The sequence below is a fragment of the Scardinius erythrophthalmus genome, assembly GCF_964197995.2.
Source record: "Scardinius erythrophthalmus genome assembly, chromosome: 14".
Lineage (NCBI taxonomy): Eukaryota > Metazoa > Chordata > Actinopteri > Cypriniformes > Leuciscidae > Scardinius > Scardinius erythrophthalmus.
In genome coordinates, this window is record NC_138234.1 from 17,517,246 (window position 1) to 17,538,315 (window position 21,070).

Genomic DNA, 21,070 nt, shown 5'->3' on the forward strand with positions numbered 1-21,070 from the left:
ATTACAAGAAAATGGGACCCTTATTTCAATGTTATACGGTGGATCCTTATTCAGGAGACATTGAACTTTCTAAAAATGTAGTATAACAACTTTTCCTCAAAAATGCCTACAGGGTTACACAATCTTGAAGATTCGGACCTGACTTGACCCCTTGAAATAGTTAAACATAGCCTACCTTAGCTTAGTCAATACTACATGTATATTATTATTTAGTTATGGACATAAATAAGTTTTAAGGTGTGTTGGGATCAAATATAGCTTTATCTGATACGTGACAATATACGTAACGTTAGACCTATTTAATTTAAACAAAGTCCCTCAAACTTGCATACCGACGTACATTTTGGGATATTCATTGCTTCATTCATAACTTACTTTTTAGTAAGTAAGGAGCTATAAATATTATTAAAGTGTGAGATTTGAATCACATAAATAACCATCGCTTCATATCCGTGTCGGGTTGCCGATCCCTGGGCGTTAGTGCCCATAGGCTACATGCTAGCTAGCCTACACTTCTTTTTGTGTGTATTTACAATTTAATAAATGTAATTTATTTCGTAAACTCTGTTAAGGCTTGATATGGGTTGTAGAAATTAAATGGAATCGGAGATGGCGTCATCAATCATTTCATTCGAATCATCTGATTGGTCTAGAGTCTCTGACTTAATTTGCAAACTATCTAAAAAGGATACTAGATTTTCAATTTGACCTTTTAGTTGTGATAGATGTGATATCATGTAATATTTGTCACTTACTTTGAGTAATTATTATTAATGGCTTAATTAAAATGTATAATTAATAATAATAACAACAGGCTAATATAATAACAACAACTATTGCAGGATTCCTGCAGTCAACAGAGCCACTTTAGGGTCCAAGAGATACAATTTAGCTTGTTATCTTGTTTCCATGTTTAGAGGCTGTATAAATACTAGCTAGCACAATCAAAGTCACCATGATAGGCTATCAAAATTGGCAATTTATATATATATATATATTTTTCACTATGGAACATTGGCGTATTTATAATAAATGATTTATCCGTTAATTCATGTTCCCTCTTCATCTTTAATCAAAATAACTTCCACTCGCTCCTATATTTCGGCTGTATCCGAAATCGCATACTTCCCTATACTATAGTAGCCTATAGGTGAAAAAGTAGACCACATGATAATGACAACATGGAGAATGTAGTACGTCTGGATTACATTCATACTACACACATTAATCCTATATAGAACATACTTTTTTTAAGAGTGGCAAAGTAGGTGCATATTCAAAATAAGTACAAGAGAGTATGTGATTTTGGACGCAACCATCTTTTCCTCTCTGATGATGCGTTCACTGGCGCGAGGGCGGGGCAACCTGTCGCTCACATGAAATCGACCAATAGCAAACTATAACTATCCAATGAACAATATCAAGTCCCGCCTTGTATATATATTTTTGTGTGTGTTCTAGAAGCCGTTTTACTTGAATACGTTACAGCAGAGAAGAGTGTGTTCTTTAAACACCCTCACACATTACAAGTTTGGCCTTATTTTTGGTTTGAAAAATAAACTTCAAAATTAGATTTAGTTAAGGTGATAATATAGCACTTACGTATTTATGAAATGTAAAACTAATTGAAACTTGAAACTGATTAGTCTAAATCTGTACATGTATCTCATGGACTTTGACCTGTTTAGTAGCAATAAACAGTTTGGTCAGTGCAAGTTCTACATCCTCTTTTCAAGGGTGTCTGGTGGTTTCCTCTCAGTTTTTTTTCTGTGTGCAGTCGCACTTCCGCTCAGATTCATAGTTAAGTTAACTTTCTTACAGCATATGAGCTCAACAACCACAGAATGAGGACGGCGCAGCTTTTACTCTTCTGTAAGTTTGAGTTACTCAGTGTACTTTCACTGTGATCTTCCCTGGATAGTTTTGGATGAAGGTATTGTGTGTTTTACTGTGTGTGTTTTATCTTCACAGTTCTGCTGGTGTGTCAGACTACTGAGAGTTTAATAGATAAACGGGTGAATTTAGGGGAAAACGTGACTTTAGACTGTCAGATTGGTGTGAAAGAGATGTATTGGGTTTTCCAGAAACTGACAGATTCTCCAGTGTTGATAATGCGGACTTTCACATCAGATTCTACATCAGCTCAATTCAATGACGAAAGATTCAAAGACAAATATTCATCACTAACTTTGAGCCGGTTATTTATTAGAAACATTACTATTGATGAATTAGGAATATATTATTGTGTAAAAACAGCCCCAACTCTACAGCTCAGCAATGGCACCAGACTTTACATCTCTGGTAAGTATTTCTAAATCACACTTACAATTTACATCAAATGTATGAATTTTGTAACTCTAAAATATCTCATAATGAATGATCATCTATGTTATTGCAATAACTGAAGTGTATGTGCTTAAATGTAACTCTATCACAAGTTTTTAATCAGATTTGGCATTAAAAACACAAAACTAAAACATTTTTTCTATTCAAACAGAATCTGCCAAAGATCACAATCGAACAGAAAATGAAAATCAGCCACAACAGGCATCTAAGATCAACAATATTATGACGTTTGCGTCCTTCATATTGAACATTGTGCTGATTATCGCAATAATAGGTGAGATTTCTGTACAAAAACTACTATATACTATATATACTATAAAAAAAACATGATAACATGTTCAAAATGAATCTGCCCACTTATTTATAATCATTTAAATTAAGTTTAGTCTATTCCTTTATGAAGAGTTTCTATGAAATGTACTCAAGTACTGTTTTATAATGAATGGCTTTAGGTCTGTTGATACTCAAACTTAAGAAGCCCACAAAAAGTCGACAACATCGCCTGAATGTCGAACCAGTGCAGCTCGAGGACTTTAACACCGCACAGGTAAGACTTACATTGCTATATGATTCACTTGACATTTTAGTTCATGGAAGACATTTTTTCCAACATTTCCAGCTAAAAATGCAAAAAAGGCCAGCACTCTAAAAGTGTTTTATTGTAAACAGGAGATAAAGATAACAAACGTTTCGGCTCTTTGCCTTTGCCAGTGTCAAAAATTTCCACAAGAGTTATTCCAGTGTTTCTCTAGAAGCCGAAGATGTTTCGAAACTTCTTGTGAAATGGTGACTTATGTAGTGACTTTGACAATTTGCGAAACATCTTAAGCAATAGGAAAACATGCATTTAGCGAAAATAACTTACAAAATCAATCAAATGTGTTCACATGTGAGGTGAAAGCGCCTAATCTCATCTTTATTGTTCTCTAGTATTCTGAAATCGAGTTGCCAACATATTCCAGAGAACAAAATCAACAGATCAACAGCACTTACACGCTTCTCCAGAAGCCAAAGCCACATCCTAGAGTTCAACACAACTTGAACCTACAAAGTTGTTGAGGTGGTTTGGCACCTTGGGTATTTGGGTTTTTTTGTAGGGTGTGTAAAGGACAATGGGTTTCCGTCACCGTTTGCATTGAATCATATTATTTACTTATTTATAAAATACATATTTTGTTGGATGGTGCTACCAAGTAATCTTAGACATGTTAACAGATGAATCTTGACTGATGCGGTTTCAGTTTACAAAAAGGTTTGATGCGTTAACATAAAAAAACAATGAACGATGCTTGTATTAATCCTGGGTACACTGTAAAAAGCAATCAGCTGACTTAACTTAAAAAAAGTGAGAAAACACGTTGCCTTAAAATTATTAAGTTGACGATTGACAATTCCACATAACTTAATTTTTTCAACTACGCATGGTTTATTTACTTAATTTTAAGGCAACAGGTTTCCTTACTTTTTTAAGTTAAGTCAACTGATCGCTTTTTACAGTGTAATGCTAGCATAAATCAGTTTTTAACATTTCAAATTGTATGACTTGACATCAACAATAGTACATTTAAATATTAAATACTACTAACAATATAAAATAACTTTAAATAGTTAAAATTGTTTGTTAGTTCATGACACTTAATGTATTAATTCATGTGACAACTTGACATTAGGTTTACCACTAAGTTTTCTATAAGCAAAGTTTTTAAATGACTGTAATTGTGTATATTTTCTGTGGTTTATTGTGAGTTTTGAACAAAACCGTGTTGGTTTAAGATTATGTAATTGTTCCCCCAGTCTGGTCAAGTTGGTATTTAGCTGGTCTCATAGCCTGATAAGCTGATAAATCCCCCCCAAAAACCAAAACTGTCAAAATAGGCCAGAAAACCATTAGAAAAACTGAAGTGCCAAAATGAAAAATGTCAAACAAAGTAGAAGATGGCAAGAAAATCACATGCAGGTCTAGACGCTGGTGTTTGTACAACATTGATGCAAGTTTTATCACGTTAATGTCATGTGAGAACACTGGTGAAAGTGACCACTTCCTGTTTTTGAACAAACAGCAGTAAAATGTCAGCATGCATTTAAGTAAAATGAATTTTAAGATAGTTGCAATGCAATTCTCTTGTTTCAGACGTGTACAATTTCAGTGTTTTACTCTTTCTGTACCTTGTTTGGCTCAGTAAAGTGATGCAAACTTGTGACTCAAAGACATTAAAACTTGTTTTAAGTGACGGATGGAGTTTTTATTTAAGATACACTTACATTTGTACATTTTGTATGATAACACAATGTTTCATAGGTGTTAACAACATCTATACACAAAAAAACAGTCATACGTAATATGTAGTTTTCCACTTTATAGTTATATTCAATGAAAATGACATTTATAGCAAATTAAACAAACAAATGTACATAGGAATGGTATAATTACACTAAATCCAGTATTCAGGAGCACAATCAATTGAACAACAAACAATAAATACAGTTAAATTTCAATTTTTTACATACTAACATCAGATTTTCCTCTTCGGTAGATTCACATTATGCAAATCCCCAAGATACGATGATTAAGAAGCATCACAAGCAATTTTATTTCTCTCTATCTATCTATCTATCAACAGGCATCAATAAATAATCTTTATTTGTGTGTTTGATGGTGTCAGAAAAGACGAAGCATTTATACAATAAGCAATTCAGTGGTGCACACACACATTAAAAATAAAACACACACACACACACACATTCAAATGCACTTCAATACTCAACACAAAATGCAATGGGGTTTGACGGACTTCATCAGTCCATTCGGATCTTCTGATTGGTCATCCTGTAGATGATGCTGTCGTATCCTGGATCCATGTTCCAGAGGTTGTAGGAAACAGCGATGACGGCTAAAGCTAGCACGATCATCAGCCACAGGACGATGTTGAAGATAACAGCGTACTCAAAGTTGTACTTGTAGGCCAGGTTGTAGGGGCTTCCTGGGTTACTCTGAAACAACCACACGCTAGCATTCAATGTGGCTCAGCGTTCAAAAGTAGGTCAGCTGTGGCGGTTTCTACAGTACCGCAACTGTCTTTTTGTTTTGGAACAAAATAAACAGGTTATGGGTTGAAAGGTGATGCTCACTAAAGCTAAAAAACAATTGCTACTATTTCTAAAAGGAATAAACACGCTAGTGCTAGCTAATCACGCTAGTGCTGCCTACGCAATCAACTTTAAACGTCTTACAGCAGTGGTCCTCAACCGACTCTTTCTTCTCGAACCCTGACGAATAAAAATAACGCTGGAAATGTGGACCTCATCCAACATCAGCACAACTTCATGTACACTTCATATCATTGTTTTTCTATGTAGGAATGTTTGGGTTTGTACAGAAACTTACGATCTGCTTGGACTCGAGGATGGAGCGTGACTTCCTGGTCAGAGGGGCTTCAAACGTCTTTACAGTGACGACTTCAACAACCGCGTTGTTTCCATAGACACTGGAGACGTCGTCCGCAAACTTCCGACATACACAAACAAACAGATTGTACTACAAGACTACTAAAATCTTTATATTAAAAAGATTTTTTTTCAAATCATGAAATTTAATTAATATAATAAATGAAAAATAATGATTGTATGTTCACGACAGATATAAATTCGATAAATGTGCAAATATCTAAATCTAATTAAATTAATTTGTCATAGTAGTTCTTTAGTAATTACATCACGGTCTTAAATATTAATAAGTTAATTAAAATCATTTTAATGTGACACAATTTTACCCAGTAAAAGTGCGTCATATTTCAGCCTAAAATCAAAGGGGAAAAAATATTATTCTGAGTAAAGAAAATATAGCATTTTATATATATATATATATATATATATATATATATATATATATATACACATACACACATATACACAGTATATATATTATAGTATATACATATACATACACACATATACACAGTATATATATTATAGTATATACATATACATAGTATATACAGTATGTATATATATATATATATATATATATATATATATATATATAATTAGCATCATTAAAACATCTGATAAACTACAAATTAATGCATGTCAAAAAAATCTTAATGTCATCCTAACATCTTTCAGCATCTTCCATTTAAAAATGTTGAATAAAACATGCTTGCAATAAAGTTTCTGAAATAAATTCTGTAATTAATAGTAATTGTAATATTTATTGAAATAATGTACTTTACATATGTAAATCACTATATTTACAAGATTTCATAAGTCTCAGGTGTCCCCAGAATGTGTATGTGAAGTGTCAGCTCAAAATACCCCACAGATCATTAAGTGCCAAAATGCCCCTTTTTGGGTGGAAGAAAAAAAAACAGTTTTTATGTGTGTATCTTTAAATGCAAATGAGCTGTTTCCCCCTCCCACTTTCCAGAAGAGGGCGGAGCCTTCAGAGCTCATGCCTTGGATACTCCAGCAACAACAAAACAGGAGAAACCGTATGGAGCCGTTTCCACAGAACATGTTTTTGCATTCCACTGCGCTGCTTTTCCATTATTCTCTATGTAAACAAGCGATAGATGGACCTTGAGTTTTTTCTCCCATTCGGGACCATTTACACACACCACACAGTCAACACAGGCAGTGAAAAACGCAAAGTGTCGAGATGCATTTAAAAGTTTAACTTCTTTTAACTTGAGCGCTGCGTTTTTAGAACACTGTGAGATGCGAGACGCGAGCGCACTGGCCAAACACGTCCATCTAGCGCGTTTATATAGAAAAGCAGCACAGTGAAATGGAGGACCTGAGATGACAGACACAAGCTCGGTACCTTCTGCAGAGCAGACGTCAGGATCCTGGTAGCGTCTGTGAACTGAGGGGAGTCTGTGCCGTAGCGGCGGGCGATCTCCTCCAATCCCGCGAGCTCGAGGGAGTACAGGTCAGGAGCCGGGTCTTTAGCCAGATGCTTGTGTTTCTGCAGCTGTAGCAAACAACAAAGATGCTTCAATAACACAGAATCAATAAAGTTGCTGAAGAAACTGGCTACATGAGACAAGCAAGCAGATTCAAAGTTGGCTAGATAAACAAAACAACAATTATTCAAACTAAGAAACAAAAATTAACCCATAAAATTGAAAGTGCATCAGCGAAACTGACCAGAGTGGAGATGTCATATAGCACCTGAACCTCAGACAAGAACAGAAGATCAGCCTGAAACACACACAAAAACAGGTATTTTTAGACCAGCGTCTTGTTTGTGGTGGGAAAAAAACAACAACAACCATCTACTGATGTTTCGATACGCAACAACTACTTTCACATGTCGATAATTTCAGCTAGGCAGAAGCCACTTCCTATTTTGGCTGAAAAACTGCTTCAGTAACTGTTCCAGTCCATGTCTGCATAAAGTGTGCATATACTGTATACAATAATACATAAATAAACATATAAAAGACACACATAAATGTTACATTTATTATATACAGGGTATTGATGGACAAAGTAAACCTCAGTTTTGTGGTTCACTGAATTATGTATATTTGTGTTTCCGTGCTGGAGGTTGGGCTATTATGATGGTGAGGGTCACGTGACCACATCTTCACCTCGTTATTACGGCTGAGAGAGCTGAGAGGAAGGGACGTGAGGACGGATCCGTCCTGGGACAGACGTCCACGGATCTGTTGCAGGGTCACGGGCAGATCCTCAAAAACCGTGTTGGCCATTCCCATCATATACAGCCTCTAAAACACACAAAATCAAGACATTTACTGATATTACACGCTTATTAAATGAATGATCTGGGTTCAATACATGATCTATTAACAACAACTAACATTCTGGTGATTAACAGAAAAAATTATTTTGACTCGTCTATCAGTTTAAAAACTAATTTAATTTAATTTAATAATTATAAATAATATCTTATAATAATTATAATTTACATTTGTTTTAAATATAATTATTAAACATAATTAGCACTTTTTTTTAGTGCCATACCAGCAAATAAGACAATTAAAAAAGAGACAAAAGAGAAATAAGATAAAAGTATACAATTTGTTTCTTACAATATTACAATAATTATTAATAAAAATTATTTTCTTAAAATAGAAAAAATATATAATTTAACAATTTAACATTTATTAACTGTACTTTTTTATCTGTTAATACTTTCAATAAATAAATAAATGTTGCATGTTGGGAAGTCCAATAAAATGTTCTTTATAGTAGGTCTTATTTCATTACATCAGATGGGTGAAGCATTTCTCACGTGCATCTTTATTTGCAGAGCAAATAAGAGAAGTGTGTGTCATCTGTGTGTGGTTAGTGTTGACTAATAATGAAGCAGAGATTCGGCGTGGTCATACCTCCTCACTGGGGGCGAGCTGCAGGACCACAGGGGTGCTGTCAGCAAACAAAGTGTGCACAGTGTTCGCCACACTGTCCAGAGTGAATGGAACCGGCTGGAACGAGATAGACAGATAGATAGATATTTAGAATGGATGGATGGATGGACAGATATATAGACAGAGAGAGAATAAGACAGATAGATAGGTTAGATAGACAGACAAAGAAAGACAAGACAAGACAGATGATTGATTGATTGACAGAGACAGATAGACAGATAGATAGATAGATAGATAGATAGATAGATAGATAGATAGATAGAGATAGATAGATAGATAGATAGATAGATAGATAGATAGATAGATAGATAGATAGATAGAGATAGATAGATAGATAGATAGATAGATAGATAGATAGATAGATAGATAGATAGACAGATAGAGATAGATAGATAGATAGATAGATAGACAGATAGACAGACATAGACAGACAGACATAGATAGACAGATAGATAGACAGACAGACAGACAGACAGACAGACAGACAGACAGACAGACAGACAGATAGATAGAGACAGACAGACATATATAGATAGATAGATAGATAGATAGATAGATAGATAGATAGATAGATAGATAGATAGATAGATAGATAGATAGATAGATAGATAGATAGATAGATAGATAGATAGATAGATAGATAGATAGATAGATAGATAGATAGATAGATAGATAGATAGATAGATAGATAGATAGATAGATAGATAGATAGATAGACAGACATAGATAGATAGATAGATAGATAGATAGATAGATAGATAGATAGATAGATAGATAGATAGATAGATAGATAGATAGATAGATAGATAGACAGATAGAGATAGATAGATAGAGATAGATAGACAGACATATATAGATAGATAGATAGATAGATAGATAGATAGATAGATAGATAGATAGATAGATAGATAGATAGATAGATAGATAGACAGACAGATAGAGATAGATATAGAGACAGACAGATAGATAGATAGATAGATAGATAGATAGATAGATAGACAGAGAGATAGAGATAGATATAGAGACAGACAGATAGATAGATAGATAGATAGATAGATAGATAGATAGATAGATAGATAGATAGATAGATAGATAGATAGATAGATAGATAGATAGATAGACAGACAGACATAGAGATATAGAGACAGACAGATAGACAGATAGATAGATAGATAGATAGATAGATAGATAGATAGATAGATAGATAGATAGATAGATAGATAGATAGATAGATAGATAGACATAGAGATAGAAAGATAGACAGACATAGATAGATAGATAGATAGATAGATAGATAGATAGATAGATAGATAGATAGATAGATAGATAGATAGATAGACAGATAGATAGATAGACAGATAGATAGATAGACAGATAGATAGACAGATAGATAGATAGATAGACATAGAGATAGAAAGATAGACAGACATAGATAGATAGATAGATAGACAGACAGACAGACAGACAGACAGACAGACAGACAGACAGACAGATAGATATAGATAGAGATATAGAGACAGACAGACAGATAGATAGATAGATAGATAGATAGATAGATAGATAGATAGATAGATAGATAGATAGATAGATAGACATACATAGATAGATAGACATAGATAGATAGATAGATAGATAGATAGATAGATAGATAGATAGATAGACATAGATAGAGATATAGAGACAGACAGACAGACAGATAGATAGATAGATAGATAGATAGATAGATAGATAGATAGATAGATAGACATAGAGATAGATAGATAGATAGAGATAGAAAGATAGACAGACATATATAGATAGATAGATAGATAGATAGATAGACATAGAGATAGATAGATAGATAGATAGATAGATAGAGATAGACAGACATAGATAGATAGATAGATAGATAGATAGATAGATAGATAGATAGATAGAGAGACAGATAGAGATAGATATAGAGACAGACAGACAGACAGATAGATAGATAGATAGATAGATAGATAGATAGATAGATAGATAGATAGATAGATAGATAGAGAGACAGATAGAGATAGATATAGAGACAGACAGATAGATAGATAGATAGATAGATAGATAGATAGATAGATATATAGATAGATAGATAGATAGATAGAGAGATAGAGAGATAGATATACAGATAGATAGATAGACAGACATACATAGAGATATAGAGACAGACAGATAGACAGATAGATAGATAGATAGATAGATAGATAGATAGGCAGACAGACAGATAGACAGACAGACAGACAGACAGACAGACAGACAGACAGACAGACAGACAGACAGACAGACAGACAGATAGATAGATAGATAGATAGATAGATAGATAGATAGATAGATAGATAGATAGATAGACAGATAGAGATAGATAGATAGATAGACAGACTTATATAGATAGATAGATATATAGATAGATAGATAGATAGACAGACAGACAGACATATATAGATAGATAGATAGATAGACAGACAGACAGACATATATAGATAGATAGATAGATAGACAGATAGACAGACATACATAGAGATATAGAGACAGACAGATAGATAGATAGATAGATAGATAGATAGATAGATAGATAGATAGATAGACATAGAGATAGATAGACAGACATAGATAGATAGATAGATAGATAGATAGATAGATAGATAGATAGATAGATAGATAGATAGATAGATAGATAGATAGATAGATAGATAGATAGATAGATAGATAGATAGATAGATAGATAGATAAAGTGGCATTAGTCTCATGATAGAAAATAAGGGAAGTCTTGTGGGGAAACTACGCTGCTACTTAATCCTGAAACATCCTGATTTTCTGAATATTAAAAAATGAAAATGAAAAAATTGTTATATTAGACAGCAACTTGTCTTTTGAAAATCATATTTCATTTGTTACAAAAACAGCCTTCTTCCACCTCAGAAACATTGCTAAGTAAGCAGTAAGAAGCAGAAAAGTTAGTTCATGCATTCATGACCTCGAGACTAGATTACTGTAATGCATTACGAGCTGGTTGTTCTTCATCCTCGATAAACAAGCTACAATGAGTCCAAAATGCCGCTGCTAGAGTTCTTACTAGGTCAAGAAAATATGATCATATAACACCAATTTTATTACCTCTACACTGGTTACCTATTAAGTTCCGTATCAATTACAAAGTATTGCTACTGACCTATAAGGCCCTAAACGGTTTAGCTCCTGGGTATTTAACTAATCTTCTAGCGCCTTACAATCCATCACGCTCTTTAAGGTCATAAAACTCTGGGCTTTTGATAGTACCTAGAATATCTAAGTCCACTAAAGGAGGGAGAGCGTTTTCACATTTGGCTCCTTAACTCTGGAATAGCCTTCCTGATAATGTCCGGGGCTCAGACTCACTCTCCCAGTTTAAGTGTAGATTAAAGACGCATCTCTTTAGCCTAGCATTCATAGACAGACAAACAGATAAGTGGCATTAGTCTCATGATAGAAAATAAGGGAAGTCTTGTGGGGAAACTACGCTGCTACTTAATCCTGAAACATCCTGATTTTCTGAATCTTACAATTTTTTCCCCCGTTTTCTGTGTCTAAAGGGAGTCATTTTATTTAACTTATTCAACTGAGGTTGAACTGACAACCTACATAAAAGCAAGAAGTGAGAGAACAACACGCACCGCAGAGATTAAAATAACTCAAGCTTGTGAGAATGCATCACTCACATTTTCGAGAGGGTAAGAGGAAATGTTTTTCGGAAAGTCGAGGCTGTCCATGCCGCGCACGACGATCAGAGCGTTTGCACGCGGGCGTTGGAACAGCGAGCCGGCGGCCAGACCGGGCCAGTCAAGATCCTGCAAACCAAAACCACAAGTTCACCACAGTGTTTTCATGAAGACATCTTACGTGCCATTACACAATTAAGAAGACATGATACCTCACGAACGGAGAAGCCCATGGTTAGGGCCACTAAATCAGGGATCTTTTCTCCTGATATGGGCCACTGTCCATCCCGGAAGGTCACGTACTGCGGGCTGCGCAGAACCGTCAAACTGTCGCCCAAAACACCTGAGGGAAAATAACACAGAAAACAATAAGTTTCTTTGCAATAAATGACACTTGGTTCAACATTTAATACATTTAAATTCCATTCAAATAAATGAATAAAACTTGATTTAAATGAATACACAAATATACAGTATTACAGTAAAAGGGGGGGGGAGCAAAATAATGCAACAGAAACTAAATATTTCCCAAATAATATTTGGGTCTCCGTGGCATTTAAAAGACGGAAATTCAGTGTCCTAACACAATTAGCGTTAACTAACGTTAACATATAGTTTTGATCAATAAGTAGGATTTGTACAGTGAGCCATGACTGTCACATGACCTGCTAGTGCTTCCTCATTCACTATCAACATTTAACACTGAAAGCCTTTTTATTTAACAGCCTAAAGCAATATAATCACAATATGGTACGAAATTCACATAAATTAATGATATTAAATGAATTCAATTGTATAAACGAGAGATATTTGATCCATTGATATGACTGCGGATTATGGCATCTCACTGCAGCCGCCATTATTTCATTAAACAAACGCTAAAAACACACCGACCCGTCCAAATAAAACCACGTACACGTCAAAGAAGAATTATATCGCATATTTACCTGATAAAAGTCCTAAAAGCGCAAATACTGTGTTCATAATTGATCGATTCATCTCGGGAGGATTTTCTGATGGACTGCTCTTCCTCGTAACACCGGTCACATGACCCCGACCAGCCGTGTCGCGTGACGTCGTGCGTCATGACGTCACGGTGGGTCCCTCAGCGCTTCATCTTTCAATGTGTGACTCTTAAAACTTTAATTAATTTGTTCACTAATGTACATTTTCTAAATATATTTTTAAAATAGTATCAAGTCAAATTATTAACATAAATTTAGCTTTTAGCAAGGGACAAGTAGGGCTATTAATGATTCTGTATTGTACAAATTAGTTTTGTTTCTATCTATCTATAGGTGAATGACCTTCAAACCAGGACACGTGACAAATATGATTTAATAACCTTTTACGTCCTATAACCTTACGTACGAGCTATATACATACATACATAGGCCTGTCTCAGCTTACACAGGCTACTTAAAACATAATTTACAGTATTTTTCTGATTATTTAAATAGTAGCATATTGTATAGAAATTCTGTAGGAATTAGAGCAATTATTGATAAATACACATTCGATTGAATCTTTTCTACAAATCAAAGCCTTTCTAAAAGTGTGCACAGAATAAAAACAATACCGACGTTAAACGTGCAGTTTTTAGATCTTTTGAAATGTTTAATTTGCATAAAATGTATGTATATTTGTATTTTCTTTTATTATTTGAAACAAGCAAACAAATCGATCTTGCAGTTCCAAGCCCCCTCTTCAACCTTGCTGCTTGTGTTGTAATATCATCGCTCTCCGCTTGGAGGAGCTCTTGCTCCGTCACTCACCGCTCGCATCGCTCGCGTCGATCTCCGCGCAACAGCGATCATTCACCAGCTAAGATTACCTACCTTACACATGCATTCAAATCAGACCGTCACCATATGTTCGGCAGAGAAGCCTTAAATGAGTCATGATATACTTCAAAATAAATGTAGCCTAGCCTACATCTCGAAGAGGTGACAAATAATTATTTAATAATAAATTGAAAATAAAGTCTGGGTGGAAAGTGAAGTAGGCCTAGCCTAAAAAAAGCTGTAAAAAATAATATATGCATGTCTAAATGAACTTCAGATTCTAATCAGATTCTACTAATAATAATGAATCAGACGTTGCTAATGTTGGATAATGCAATTAAATGTAAAAAAAAAGAAAAAGAGAGATGACTCATGTAGGCCTAGTAAAACCACGTAACCAGTAAAATATGCCGAGATGATGCACAACTTTTTAAATTAACATCAAGAACTTCGAGAACGTGTATATTTTAGGTGTTCGTGTGACTGGACACCATTTTGTAACATTTTAAACAAAATTTCTTTAAACAAATTTTCCATTCAGTTTATCAAGAGCTTTATGCATAAATAAACCCTTAGGCCTAGGCTAAATTTTTAAAGAACCAGCAAACTGCTGTTTACAAAGTTTAAGGAGGAGTAGGTTAACATCTACACTGCAACACGTCAATTAACCGACTACATGCTCAAAACACATAGCCTACAATCATCGTTTGCTTTGCCAAACCCATCCACAGTATAATCCATTTAACATGACCGTTTCGAAAGCAACCCGTTCCCCTTTCTTGCCCGCGGAGTGTGTGTGTGTTTAGTATATTCCGTCCCGCATACAGTGTTGTTTGAGGTCCGTTCTCGCCCTGAGCGCGGGACTGGAGCGCGCCGCCGATCTGACTGCTGAGCGCGACCCCGTGACACGCCTCCTCTGATTTTCACATTCCATTAGGTAATTCAATAGCAGACAATTAGACTGACCCAGTCATTGGCCCACCCAACGGGACACTGCCGACACAATGACCCTGATAGGGCAACGTTGCAGAAGTCTGGAGTTCTGTGTCATCCATCTGAGCCTGTCAATTATTAATTAGGCTATAGTTACAGAGAAGCACAAGTTATTAGATAAATTCATGTTTTTTAAAAAAAGTCATAAATATATTTTCAATAAAAGTTTTTTTTTTAGGTTTACTCAGCTGTGATCTAAACAAAATGCTATTTTTCGTAATCATATGATACTAAAAAGAACACACATTTGTATTTATTTATTTATTATTATAATAATTTAAAAATTAAGCAGAAATGTATTTATTTATGTATGTATTATAGGTAGGCTATAATAATAAGCTAAGTATGCCACAAATTTTTGTAAAAAAGTTTTTAGTTTAAAGTTTCTTTTCTAGTCATTTTGTATCATTTTTATTTGTTGTTTTAAATATTATTATTAGCATTATTTATTTATTTATTTAGCCTAATAAAACACTGTGCCAAGTTAAGTAGGCCTATGCCAAAACTTTTTAGCTAGTCATTTTGTAATTTTTAATTGTTGGTTTAAAATATTATTATTGACATCATCATCATTATTTATTTATTTAACAATAAAACATTGTAAGTATGCCAAAACTTTTTAAAGTGTAGTGTTTTTCTAGTCAATTTAATTGTTGTTTTAATTATTATCATTATTATTATTGTCATTATTAGTGCAATTATCATTATTGGCAGAAATGTATTTATTTATTAATTCTTTCTTTCTTTCATTTGGTATATTAATAAGACATTGTACCAAGCTATGTATGCCAACACTTCATGATAAGTATTTTTTCTAGTCATATTTGTACTATTGTATAATTTCTTTACGGACGGACGGACGGACGGACGGACGGATGGATAGATAGACTCGGCTCGTTCTCAGCTAGTCTGATGGCTTTGAATGACAGATCACGCCTGCAAGTGACAGTGTCTCGATGAGCGGACATTAACACCGGCGCTGATGGCCACTCACACTCACTCACTCACCCACACACACACACACACACACACACACACACACACACACACACACACACACACACACACTCGTCTCTTCCCCTTCCTCAATCTCTTTATTCTGCGAGTAAACGCGAAGCACAGCGCCTCGGGCAGTGAACACAATGGAGAGCTGGAGAGGGTGGGACGGAGGGGGAGAGAGACCCCATGCATGTATAAATGAAGGCTGTATGGGGGGAAGGTAGGGGCGGCCTTGACGAGATCAGATTAAACAACAATACAAAAGCCCACCACACTCGCCTCTTATTTATTTACATTCTAATGAATGGGGAGCGTTTGTGTCAGCTGAAGAATTCTAATATCCTATAAGGCCTTCACCGTGTTAAATCAGGGCTAATGGCCTGTTTATTTCGGGATTTATTCGAGGAGATTCGGGAGTGTTAGGATAATGGTCGTTGTTCAAATATGTATGTCAGGATAAACGCATATCTATAACATACATTCATACCCTTGCATATTTCAGCTATATATCTTGTTATAAGTTGCAATGTCTCATTGTTTCTTATCAGTAGATAACAGTATCATTTTCTTTTACAGTCTCTTCAGAACTGTAGCTACATTTTATAGTCTTCAGATAGGCCTAGTAGTGTCTGTTTTGATTGAATTTGGGCCTAATTTGCTACTGGTTAACACGACAGATTTTTCAACACGATCTCAAGAAAGTGCGTATCGATAGCACGCACTTTATTTCCCGTGCCATTTATACGACAAAAAGTAGTTTTTGCGTGCATATGATACGTACTGTAAACCCCTTATGTCGGATTAGGGGTGTGAAGTGCGTGCGTAGGCTATTACACGCCATAAAGTGCGTATCATATGCACGCGAAAACTATGTTTGTCGTATGGCACGAGAAATAAAATTCGTGCTATAGATACGCACTTTCATGAGATCGGGCTGGATTTCAGACAACTTGCCTAAGAGTTTCAAATCAATAAGATTGCAAACTTATTTTATTTTGTAAGTTTTCCTAAAGTATAGGCTATGCTACTCAAAATATATCCAAAACATACCACATTATATTAGACTTTTATTAATTTTATTTGACAAAGATACCAAATAGTTTGACCAAAGCAGCCATAATTAGGTTATATACTGTATAAAATAATTAGTATATATACATATATATATTTGGTTTTATGTGGCATCAGACTGTAGTTTTTTGGATCATCTCTCTTGATCTCTCTATCACAAAAGAGACATAAATAAATAAAAAATCTCAGAGGGACAGTTTTGGGACACTTGCAACCCTTATACTGGGTTTACATTACACTATACCTTCGCGAACCGTTCGCCTGTGAATGTAGGACTCTGAGCACGTCCCTGAGCTCTTTAAGCACGTTCCCCAGCGATGTGACCTCCAGGTCTTCTCCCCCGGGGATGATGCCTGTGTGGGGGAAGGGTTTGCCCGTCAGGCTGTGGCAAATACATCCTCCGTCAAAGCCCCGAGCAATCCTGTTACACACGCAGCTCGCGCGATTATCCTGCTCCTCTTCTCGGCCTCTCGCGCACAGACGACACATCACTCATATTATATTTAGGCTACCAATATTTTATTTGAACTAATTTTTATTTAAATGGAATACACGTCACAATATCTAACAAATGAGTGTTCTAAAAATGTTCTAAATGTTCTAAAAATTAAACATGTCCGAATATTCAAGTTTAGTTGTGGGAACTTAATGTGTAGCTGTAGCCTAATCATTTCAATAGGCCAAGTCGTGTTGTTCAATATGTAGGCCTGCTGTAAGATAAATAGTTCATATTATTTCAACCTTCAGAGCAATTAGGCCTATTTTTTCCCAGGTTTACAAAAACGTCATTAGCACTTAAAACATCTTGAGAATTTGACATCTGAAAAATCTAATTTTGAAGGACATTTAAACCAAGACATTGTAGCTTATATACGTTCAGCTTTATCTTTATATTTCTAGGGCCCAACAAGGTCAGTGATCTTTTATTTATTTATTTATTTGTATTATTATTTTTACTTTTGTACAATAAAAGGTCAACCACAAATATTCTTGTTGAACAAAACTGCAACCATTTTAATTTAGTAGCCTATGTATTTTTGAGATAATAGGCCTATATCTTTTTCATCTAAAAACAAACATCTAATTTTAAAGGTTTTTTTGTGACAACTTTCAACAAACATATTTTAAGAAAGTTTATCCATAACATTAACCCATTTATTTTTATGTCTTGACATGAAGTTTGGCTTTAGCTTTATATTTCTAGGGCCCAACAAGGTCAGTGATCTTTATTTTATTCATTTATTTATATATTACTTTTGAACAAGAAAAGGGTCAACCACAAATATTCTTGTTGAACAAAACTACAACTATTTTAATTTAGTATACATTTTTTTTAGATAATATACGCGGAAAAATTGGGCTAGTGATTAACGCCATCAAGTGTTTAAAACGTGGGATTTTAACGATTGAGTTGTTTCATCTATTTTAATGAAAAATACAAATGTTCTGCTTACAAAAAGTTACATCATTATCTATATATAGCCATTAGCCACTATCTATAAGATTTAAAACACCCCATACATCATCCTACCACCTCCTTCCCTCTATATAACATAAGCCAAAAATACCGTTTTGTGGTTTTCCAAAAGCCTCTCAGCGGCACTGCCGATTAATTTTGTTTACGGAGCCCGTGCGCTGTGCGAAACACCCCCTCTCGCTGTATTCTACACGTGCGCATCGAGTCGTACAGAGGGAGCGCAGCCTACTGGGTTTATGGTAATTGCGGTTGTTCCCCCGACTGGCCTTCTGGGTAAGAGAGCGAGAGAGAGAGAGCGAGAGAGAGAGAGAGACAGGCGTCTTGCGCTCAGCTTTCATTCCCCGCTGCACGCGCTTACCGAGAGACACGCATACACAAGCAGCAGTTGCGCGAGCGTTCAGCGCGCCAGGGATATCGCGTATCGGAACCGGGACAAAGAGAGACGGGACATTTTCCGCGAACGGTCCGTTATATTAAAGAGAGAGGGGGATTCGTGTGGCAGTTTTGTTGGCCAATACTCAGTAAATGTGCGTGTGAGGACCGGTCCGTGCACACAAGAGCAAACACATTGCTGCCGTTCTCTCGGCGTGGCTCTCGATCGCTCGTTGTCTCGCGAGCCCAACATGGCGCTGCGAGGCGTCATATAGCAGACTGAGTTCAGTTCAGCCGGAGCCCCGGGGATTTTTCGCCACCTGTGCGTTCACGCGGTTCGTGTCGAAGCGATCATCCTCTTCTAAATCAAAGGAATTACGTTCGACTGCTCCTTGCATGGATGTATATGGATCCCCTATACGTGTTAACAGTTTTTCCAGGAGTGGATATTCATATTCGGCAAGTCCGGAGATACTTTGAACTTCAGAAGGACTTCCTTTGAAAACAAAGACAAAACCAGGGTTACTAGATTGACCTAAGTTATAGAGGCTACATAGTAATGCAGCTTTTAATAGGAACATCTGATCCTCTTTGTTTTAACGGGAATCTTTGCATATCTTAAAAAACTAAAATCGTGAAAACTTGAATTTAAAGAGGAAACCCCACACGTTCCGTTTGACTCAATGAACAACTGGCATCACTTCATTCAGGTAAGAACATTTTAAGCTTTATTATGTTTTCCATGCCTTATCTGCGTATGTTTGTTCCGTTACATTGTCCAGTAGGCAAATGCGTATACGATCCGTTTCGTGCGGACCTTTGGCAACGCTAAAGAGGGTTCGTTCTTGATACACATAACTATTTTAAACCACGAATCCCCATATACTCTTCTGTTTTGACATAATTTGACATTTCTGCTTGAAACTTGTGCTTGTTGACAAGTTTTCAAAACATTGTCTCTGGACTGACTGCATGGTGTCGCGATGTTGTTGACATTTCTTGTTGGTGTTTGAGAAGAAATTGCTTTTAATTTTAATTAAATCTAAATAGTGTGATGCTCTGTTAGGACTCTCTTCACTAGCTAACGAACCATTTTTGTAACCCAACGTTACGGGACTTTCCTTTTTAGTTGATGACCTTTTTTCACTGAGCATCTATTCAAAGCGAAAACAAATCGTAGATTTTGTGGAACTGTTGGTTTCTGTGAAATTCACGTGTGTTCATTTTTTCGTATTGAGTAATGAGACGCCAGAAATCTTGCTAGTGCGCGCTCGCGATGGCGCGTGGACTTTCTTTTTCCGATCGGGATACACACCGCGAGCGCTATTGATTTCACGAGCCTCGCCCTTTTATATGACGGTTACCAACCTTATGAAAGTTTTAAGAAATTGTTCTTTGGGGTTCCTTGCAATTCTGTAGAAAACGATAAGTTGATATGGCCTCCAAAAAAATACGTTTGGAAGTCACCTCCACTTCTTTCTTTTTTTTTTTCAGTGAGCTTTGTGAGGGGACCGAAATGACACATTGTGGACAGAAGAAGCCTATGAAATTTTATAAAATGAATTAAAGATTTTCTATGGAATCTTGTTCCAGGCATTGAAGCGAAATGTTTTTCAGTAAAGGCGCTTTGTGGAGACACTAAGTCTGTCTTTTGTTAGAAACGAATGTTGATGAGACACTTCGCGACCTTCTTGCGCTCAAAGTTATTCGCTGTCTGGTTGTGTCCGGGACGGGAGGAAATTACTTGACCAGTTCCTATTAAGTGAAGACATTGACAGTTCTGTGTATAATCAGTCATAGACGTTTGGATTTTTATTAATCTCTTTGTCCTCGGCAGGCGCGGCCGTTTGAACGTTTTAAGATCCATATATTTAGGATATTTTTCTCGACTTGGAATATTTCATCCATAATGTCACGCTGTTTTGTGAT

General features: G+C 35.6%; 3 protein-coding genes across 4 annotated transcripts in view; 2 read left to right on the forward strand and 1 right to left on the reverse strand.

Annotated features, from left to right (window-relative positions):
* Positions 1–1,832: 1,832 nt before the first annotated feature.
* LOC308702467 (uncharacterized protein) lies at positions 1,833–4,576 on the forward strand. Its single transcript, XM_081385321.1, has 5 exons — positions 1,833–1,872; positions 1,972–2,301; positions 2,498–2,620; positions 2,799–2,893; positions 3,277–4,576. The coding sequence occupies exons 1-5, from the start codon at positions 1,845–1,847 to the stop codon at positions 3,403–3,405; spliced, it is 705 nt and encodes a 234-aa protein (XP_081241447.1). The 5' UTR covers positions 1,833–1,844; the 3' UTR covers positions 3,406–4,576.
* atp6ap2 (ATPase H+ transporting accessory protein 2) lies at positions 4,572–13,549 on the reverse strand. The gene is made up of 9 exons (XM_081385320.1): positions 13,393–13,549; positions 12,658–12,788; positions 12,446–12,574; positions 8,700–8,795; positions 7,938–8,075; positions 7,492–7,545; positions 7,166–7,315; positions 5,732–5,851; positions 4,572–5,337 (listed from the first exon to the last, which is right to left on the reverse strand). The coding sequence occupies exons 1-9, from the start codon at positions 13,442–13,444 to the stop codon at positions 5,143–5,145; spliced, it is 1,065 nt and encodes a 354-aa protein (XP_081241446.1). The 5' UTR covers positions 13,445–13,549; the 3' UTR covers positions 4,572–5,142.
* A 5,497-nt stretch (positions 13,550–19,046) lies between these two features.
* Positions 19,047–21,070, forward strand: part of bcor (BCL6 corepressor) — a 45,885-nt gene continuing 43,861 nt past the window's right edge. For both annotated transcript variants that reach the window (XM_081385173.1, XM_081385174.1), the window contains exon 1: positions 19,047–19,851. The gene's annotated coding sequence lies outside the window, so the exon portion shown is untranslated. The remainder of the gene's footprint in view (positions 19,852–21,070) is intronic.